Source organism: Penaeus japonicus, unplaced genomic scaffold (genome assembly GCF_977035675.1).
Source record: "Penaeus japonicus unplaced genomic scaffold, GWHDUDI00000001_assembly GWHDUDI00000020, whole genome shotgun sequence".
Lineage (NCBI taxonomy): Eukaryota > Metazoa > Arthropoda > Malacostraca > Decapoda > Penaeidae > Penaeus > Penaeus japonicus.
The window spans coordinates 3,967,513-3,975,012 of NW_028234422.1; the positions used below are offsets into that span (position 1 = coordinate 3,967,513).

Below are 7,500 nucleotides of genomic sequence, written 5' to 3' on the forward strand. Positions count from 1 at the left end.
TGTTTTTTAATATGAGTATTCTGTTGCTCATATGTTGCAAACAATTTACTCATTATTATTTATGTCTCTGGAGTACAGAATCAAGGTTATTTATAGAGTGACACTTTCATTATGATATTTATTGTATCGAGAAAGAAAAACAAAATCGTATATATATCCTGTCAATCATTAAGCAGGATCTCTAATGGAGGTCGTTTCTGAAATAATCCTTATCATACCACGTCATTAAATCCACTTCCGTAATGATGAAGTTTCTCCCTCTATTGTATTATAGATATTTAGAAATCAGTTTGTAATCAAGTTTTCCCGTAATGACATTCAGGATATTTCCAACCATCCATAATTATGATAATATTGTCGTTAAAATTAGTTTCCGTTAAAAAAAAAAAAAATGGTTACCATAGCAACGATAAGACGTAAACAAAAAGTGTTGTCGTGGAATAATTTCTCGTTAAACGTTTTTCTTAATATAATTTTGTGTATCATATATACAATTTTTTTTTTTAATCACATCAATCATGCATCTGTCACATCAACTAATGCAGTTCAAGGTATCATTTTCCTGCAATTTCAGACGCGGTAACATATTCTTTCCTTTTCCTTTTCAACCGCCACCGAAGGAAATAATCTTGCAAAGGTTTGAATCTTTCCATTGGCGTCTAAATCATCTTGCAAATTATCTTGCAAAGGTTTGAATCCTTCCATTTGACGTCTAAATTCACGTAGTCATCTTGCAAATTATCTTGCAAAGGTTTTATCTTCCACTGACGTCTAATTCACGTAGTCATCTTGCAAATTATCTTGCAAAGGCTTGAATCCTTCCATTGACGTCTAAATTCACGTAGTCATCTTGCAAATTATCTTGCAAAGGTTTGAATCTTTCCATTGACGTCTAAAATCACGTAGTCATCTTGCAAATTATCTTGCAAAGGTTTGAATCTTTCCACTGGCTTCTAATTCACGTAGTCATCTCGTGTGCAACCGATGCAAACCTTATCACAGTTGATCTGTTCTCCCTCTTGGCAAAGCCTCGCTGCGCCACAAGCAAGATTTTCTGCGACAGTTTCATGCACCTGAGGGAAGCATATTGAGTTAGAATTTATGCGTGCGGGCATACGCGAGTGTGTGTGTGTGTGTGTGTATGCGAGTGTGTGTGTGTGTGTGTGTGTATGCGAGTGAGTGTGTGTGTGTGTATATATACGAGTGTCTGTATACATTAGGAGGTGAGCGTGCACATGTATATCCTTTATCTCCCGAAAATGTGTTTACCTGACCTTCATAACCTCCCACTGCATCATCTCACCATAAAACAAGACCATCACAGCACCACAACCATCGCCGGTGCACCATAACTCACCAAGGGGCCCGCCCGGACGCCGTCCTCATCCACGCAAAAGGCATAAGTGCTACGGGTCTGAACCTCAGCGTAACTTCCAGAATCCACTTCACAAGAGATTCCTGCGGCGATGTTCAGTTGGTCGTTCATCCAAATGTCTCGACTGCACTCTGGGGTGACGGAGGAAAGGAGAAGTGGGAGGGGGGGGGTTAGTTGTGCTGGGTGTTATGATTTCTCTCTCTGTCTTTCTTTCTCTCTTTCTCTTTCTCTTTCTCTTTCTCTTTCTGTCTCTATCTTTCTCTTTCTCTCTCTCTTTCTCTTTCTCTGTCTCTGTCTCTCTCTTTCTCTTTCTCTTTCTCTTTTTTTCTCTTTCTCTCTCTCTTTCTCTCTTCCTTCTCTTTCTCTTTCCCTTTCTCTTTCTTTTTCTCTTTCTGTCTCTGTCTCTCTCTTTCTCCTTTGCCTCGGCTCTTTATCCGCTTTCCTCTTCTCTTTTCACTCCTTCTCTCTCCTCTCTCTCTAATCATCTCTCTCTCTCTCTCCTCTCTCTCTCTCTCTCTCTCTCTCCTCCTCCACTGTCAAGTCCTCCTCACCTCCGCTCTCTTTTCTCTGCGCTCTCTCTCTCTCTCTCTCTCTCTCTCTCTCTCTCTCTCTCTCTCCACAACACACTCCCACAGAGTCCCCACTCCATTTAACTCACTAGCACTTACTTTACTCCAACCCACCCATCCACCTCCATTCACTCATCCACCTACTCACTTACACATCCCACTCATCGCCACTCATCGCTCCGCTCAAAACATTATATGGGAAAAGTGGTTACTCACGTACATCCTGTGTTTAGTCAAACCACCAATGATGTCAAATATTTGTCAGAGCAATCTGCACCTATAAAATAAAAGATAAATAAATAAATAAATATAACAACTAAATGAATATATATACAATAAATATTCTATAAACATCTATCATATATATATATATATATATATATATATATATATATATATATATATATATATTTATAGAGTGAGATAGATAGATAGATAGATAATAAAAAAAAAAAAAAAAAAAAAAAAATATATATATATATATATATATATATAGATATATATATATATATGTATATATTGATTATATATATTCTGATTATAAATAGATAGATATATATAAATATATAAATATATCCAATAAAAAAGATACTTTAAAAATATATTCAAGAGAGGTTATTAGCAGCTAGATGATGATCATGATCATGAAGAGGGCAACAGTAACAATGATTACCACTACTACTACTACTAACAACATTTACTTTATAATAATAGTACGAGTAAGAGTCCCACCAAATAAAACGCCTTTGTGTTTTGGTATATGCAATATCTATATATATATATTAACTATATATATATATATATATTTATATATATATAGTATATTATATATATATATATATAATATCTGTGTGTGGTGTGTGTGCGTGTGTGTGTATGTGTGCTGTGGTTCAACCCCTTGGTGAATCCCATGAAGGCACTCTGGAGACTTACTCAGTTTTCTGGTTTCGGCACCATTCTCTCCTACTGCCACCCTATTCCAGCTCTGGCCGAAGATAGAACTATCCTAGAACCGTTGATAAGGCGCAAAGAGAGCGAGCACTACCTTCCACGTAGGAAACGAACAGATAGATATACGAAATTCCCATCAAATGAACGAGAGGTTGGTCTGAGGTCCTCCGTATTTCCTCAGTGGAAAATGTCGCGCCAGAATCCCCAGAGACTTCCTCGACAGACCCGCGAGATTTTCAGGTCTCCTCGGAGTTTTCCTCTCAGTCATGCGATTCCATGCATGAAATGATAACAGAAGTAAAGTAAATTGTGTATAAAAAATAAAAAAATAAAAAAAAAATAGCAGTAAATCGTTTTACTTCTTCCTCAGTGTGCTTTGGTGGAGTGGTTGACAGGTTCTTTGGAGAGGAGATTTGGAGTGGGGAGGGGTGTGTTACCCCCGGTTGGAGTGGGAGCCGGCTCCTTAACGCCCTCAGGGTGACATAGGGTGCCTTCTACACTGTGGACCCGCGCCCCTCCCCCCCATTGCACTAGTCGATTCCATGAATATTTGCTAGTCTGTCACGTTTAGCATTGAGGTCCCCAAGAAGATTCACTGCCATATGCAGCTTTAAGAGTCTAAGTATACCAGAGTATAATAATAATAATAAAAAAAAAAAAAAAAAAAAAAAAAAAAAAAAAAGGACGTCTGGCCGGTTGATTGATAGCCTGTTGCCAATATTGCAGATCCCCTATTTACATCAACCTCAACAGCCAGAAACTCAAAGGCGTCGATTACGCGATGTAGTTTCCCCCGTTTTACTGCAAAAGCCACCCCATCTTTTTTTTTCCTCCTGTTCATTGTGCTGATAGACATTTCAAGGGAAAATTTTCATACTATCATTGTCCTGAAGGTCGTAACTCTTTAGGAAAATGATGTCTGGGTTGTGGGTGGAGTAGGTATTGTTCATGTATTCCTAGAGTTGGTTGTGATATTGCTGTTATCATTTGCCGTTAGTGATAACGGAATTATCATTATCAATGTTTTATCATTTTTATCATCATTATCGACGTTATCATCACTATGATCATCATGAATATTGTGGGTTTAATGAATGTATTGTTGAATATGGTGATAGGGAAAATTTAATAGGTATGTATAGTTCTGTTAATGATAATACTAACAATAACAATAACGATAAAATTATAAAATGATATTAACATAATATGATATTATTTTAATATTAGAATAATATAATATAGTAATATTACAATGAAATTAATCATTAACACTACTGTTATTACTTAGCTTTATTGCAATAACCGTCAATCCTTATGCTTTCTTCTGTTGCAATTCATTCCAGTTTAGACTAATGGGCATTTTGTAAATATTTGTGTACATATGTATTCATCATATATCTCTCCCCCATAAAATTAGTTACTACGTTCACAACTAAATTGCAATGACTATCAATGGCAAATTAATAAACTACTTTTTTAATATGTTCACTCTCTTGTTTTTTGTTTCTGTTGCTCATATGTTGCAAACAATTTACTCATTATTATTTATGTCTCTGGAGTACAGAATCAAGGTTATTTATAGAGTGACACTTTCATTATGATATTTATTGTATCGAGAAAGAAAAACAAAATCGTATATATATCCTGTCAATCATTAAGCAGGATCTCTAATGGAGGTCGTTTCTGAAATAATCCTTATCATACACGTATTAATCACTCCGTAATGATGAAGTTTCTCCCTCTATTGTATTATAGATATTTAGAAATCAGTTTGTAATCAAGTTTTCCCGTAATGACATTCAGGATATTTCCAACCATCCATAATTATGATAATATTGTCGTTAAAATTAGTTTCCGTTAAAAAAAAAAAAAATGGTTACCATAGCAACGATAAGACGTAAACAAAAAGTGTTGTCGTGGAATAATTTCTCGTTAAACGTTTTTCTTAATATAATTTTTGTATCATATATACAAATTTTTTTTTTTTAATCAACATCAATCATGCATCTGTCACATCAACTAATGCAAGTGTCAACAAGGTATCATTTTCCCCTGCAATTTCAACGCTAACATATTCCTTTCCTTTTCCTTTTCAACCGCCACCGAAGGAAATAATCTTCTGCAAAGTTATTTGAATCTTTCCCATTGGCGTCTAAAAATCATCTTGCAAATTATCTTGCAAAGGTTTGAATCCCTATCCATTTGACGTCCTAAATTCACGTAAGTCATCTTGCAAATTTATCTTTGCAAAGGTATTTATCTTCCACTGACAGTCTAATTCAACGTAGTCATCTTGCAAATTATCCCCTTGCAAAGCCTTGAATCCTTCCATTAGTCTAAATTCACGTAGTCTTCTTCGCACAATTAATCTTGCAAAGGTTTGAATCTATTCCTCTATTGACGACTCCTAAAATCACGTAGTCCATCTTGCAAATTATCTTGCAAAGGTTTGAATCTTTCCACTGGCTTCTAATTATCTCTATCACGTTAAGTCATCTCGTGTGCAAACCGAATGTCAAACTCCTTCTATTATCACAGTTGATGTGTTCTCCCTCTTGGCAAAGCCTCGCTGCGCCACAAGCAAGATTTTCTGCGACAGTTTCATGCACCTGAGGGAAGTATATTGAGTTAGAATTTATGCGTGCATTTGCGGGCATACGCGAGTGTGTGTGTGTGTGTGTGTATGCGAGTGTGTGTGTGTGTGTGTGTGTATGCGAGTAGTTTTGTGTGACTTGTGTTAGTATATAAACGAGCTGTTCAGGTATACAATTAGTTGACCGTGAGCCGGTGCACATGTATATCCTTTATCTCCCGAAAATGTAGCTAGCTTTACACCTGACCTTCATAACCTCCCACTCTGTTCATCATCTCACCATAATAAAGACTTTACCCAACACAGCACCACAACCATCGCCGGCCCCCCCCACCGTGCACCATAACTCAGCCAAGGGCCCGCCCGGACGCTAGGTCCTCATCACGCAAAAGGCATAAGTGATAACATACGGGTCTGAACCTGCAAGGCGTAACTTCCAGAATCCCAGGCATTTCACAAGAGATTTCCCTATCCTAAGCGGCGAATCTGTTCAGAATTGTCGTTCATCCCAAATGTACTCGACTGCACTCTGGGTGACGAGGAAAGAGAGAAGTAGGGTAGTGGAGGGGTTTGAGGGAGTTAGTTGTGCTGTGTTATGTAAAGATTTACTCTCTCTGTCTTTCTTTCTCTCATTCCCCTGTCTTCCTCTTCTCTTTCTCTAAAAAATCTCTGGGGTCTCTATCTTTCTCTATCTCTCTATTTATAAAAACAATCATCATAAGATAATAGGACTCTAAGCCATCCTTAATCTCTCTTTCTCACTCCCCCTTCTCTTTCTCTTTCTCTGTCTCGCTCTTTTCTCTTTCTCTTCCTCTTTTTTTTTTTCTTTCTCTCTCTCTTTCTCTCTTCCTTCTCTTTCTCTTTCCCTTTCTCTTTCTTTTTCTCTTTCTGTCTCTGTCTCTCTCTTTCTCTTTCTCTTTCTCTTTCTCTTTCTCTTTCTCTTTCTCTCTCTCTCTCTCTCTCTCTCTCTCTCTCTCTCTCTCTCTCTCTCTCTCTCCCTTCTTCTTCCTCTCTCTCTCTCTCTTTTCCTCCCTCCCTCTCCTCTCCTCTATCTCATCTCTGACACTACTCCTCTCTCTCTCTCTCTCTCTCTCTCTCTCTCTCTCTCTCTCTCTCCACACACACACCCAAAGTCCCACTCATTTACTCACTCACTTACTTACTCACCCACCCATCCATCCATTCACTCATCCACCTACTCACTTATCAGCCACTCACCCACTCAGTCGCTCGCTCAAAAATTATATGGAAAAGTGGTTACTCACGACATCCTGTTTTAGTCAAACCACCAATGATGTTCAAATATTTGTCATAGCATCTGCACCTATAGGGAGAATAAAAGATAAATAAATAAATAAATAAACAAATAAATGAATAAATATACAATAAATTCTATAAAAATCTAGTCATATATATATATATATATATATATATATATATATATATATATATATATATATGTTTTTTTTTTTTTTTTTTTTGTTTTTTTTTTTTATGTGTTTTTTTTTGATATTTTTTTTTTTTTTTTTTTTTTTTTTTTCTTTCTTCTTTTTTTTCTAGATGTATCACTTAATACTAACAAAAATGAGAAGAACAAATATCTCTTTCATTCTTACTCCGAAAAACATAACCAGAAAACCTATACGAAACATCACCCAAACCTGAACACCTTCAACACATCCCACTTCTCACAGTTCCTCTGCCGTTGACACAACAAACAATGCAAAACAAACGACCATAAAAAATGATCTTACACATTTCCAGAGCACTGCATTCCGGCGTACGACCCGTCTTCATCACACTTGAGACTAGTTGAGGGCCCTTGAACACCCTTGCGAGCCATCACTTCGTAGAGCTCCATGTGGGCGTGGTACTCGCTCTCGCATCTTCGCAGGTACTGCTCTCCGACCAGTGTCTTGTTGTCTGGGTGATAGGAGGGCGAGGGGTGAAGGGTGGTGGTGGTGGTGGGGGGGGGGGGGGGGGTGATAGGGAGATGGGTGAAGATTGGGGGA

At 37.4% G+C, this 7,500-nt stretch overlaps 1 protein-coding gene and 1 long non-coding RNA gene across 5 annotated transcripts in view; one reads left to right on the forward strand and one right to left on the reverse strand.

The window, feature by feature from the left end:
- Positions 1-758: 758 nt before the first annotated feature.
- LOC147469614 (uncharacterized) lies at positions 759-1,074 on the forward strand. The gene is made up of 2 exons (XR_015191955.1): positions 759-870; positions 932-1,074. It is a non-coding gene; the product is annotated as an uncharacterized LOC147469614 (long non-coding RNA).
- The window catches only part of LOC122249908 (uncharacterized), a 12,926-nt gene continuing 6,260 nt past the window's right edge, over positions 835-7,500 (reverse strand). For 3 of the 4 annotated variants that reach the window (XM_086547956.1, XM_086547954.1, XM_086547958.1), the window contains exons 8-11: positions 7,243-7,411; positions 6,754-6,812; positions 1,358-1,506; positions 835-1,073 (exon numbers count right to left, since the gene is read on the reverse strand). In XM_086547956.1, coding sequence (XP_086404082.1) covers positions 954-1,073; positions 1,358-1,506; positions 6,754-6,812; positions 7,243-7,411 — 497 coding nt within the window. In that variant the 3' untranslated portion in view covers positions 835-953. The remainder of the gene's footprint in view (positions 1,074-1,357; positions 1,507-6,753; positions 6,813-7,242; positions 7,412-7,500) is intronic. The other variant, XM_086547957.1, reaches the window with a different exon arrangement.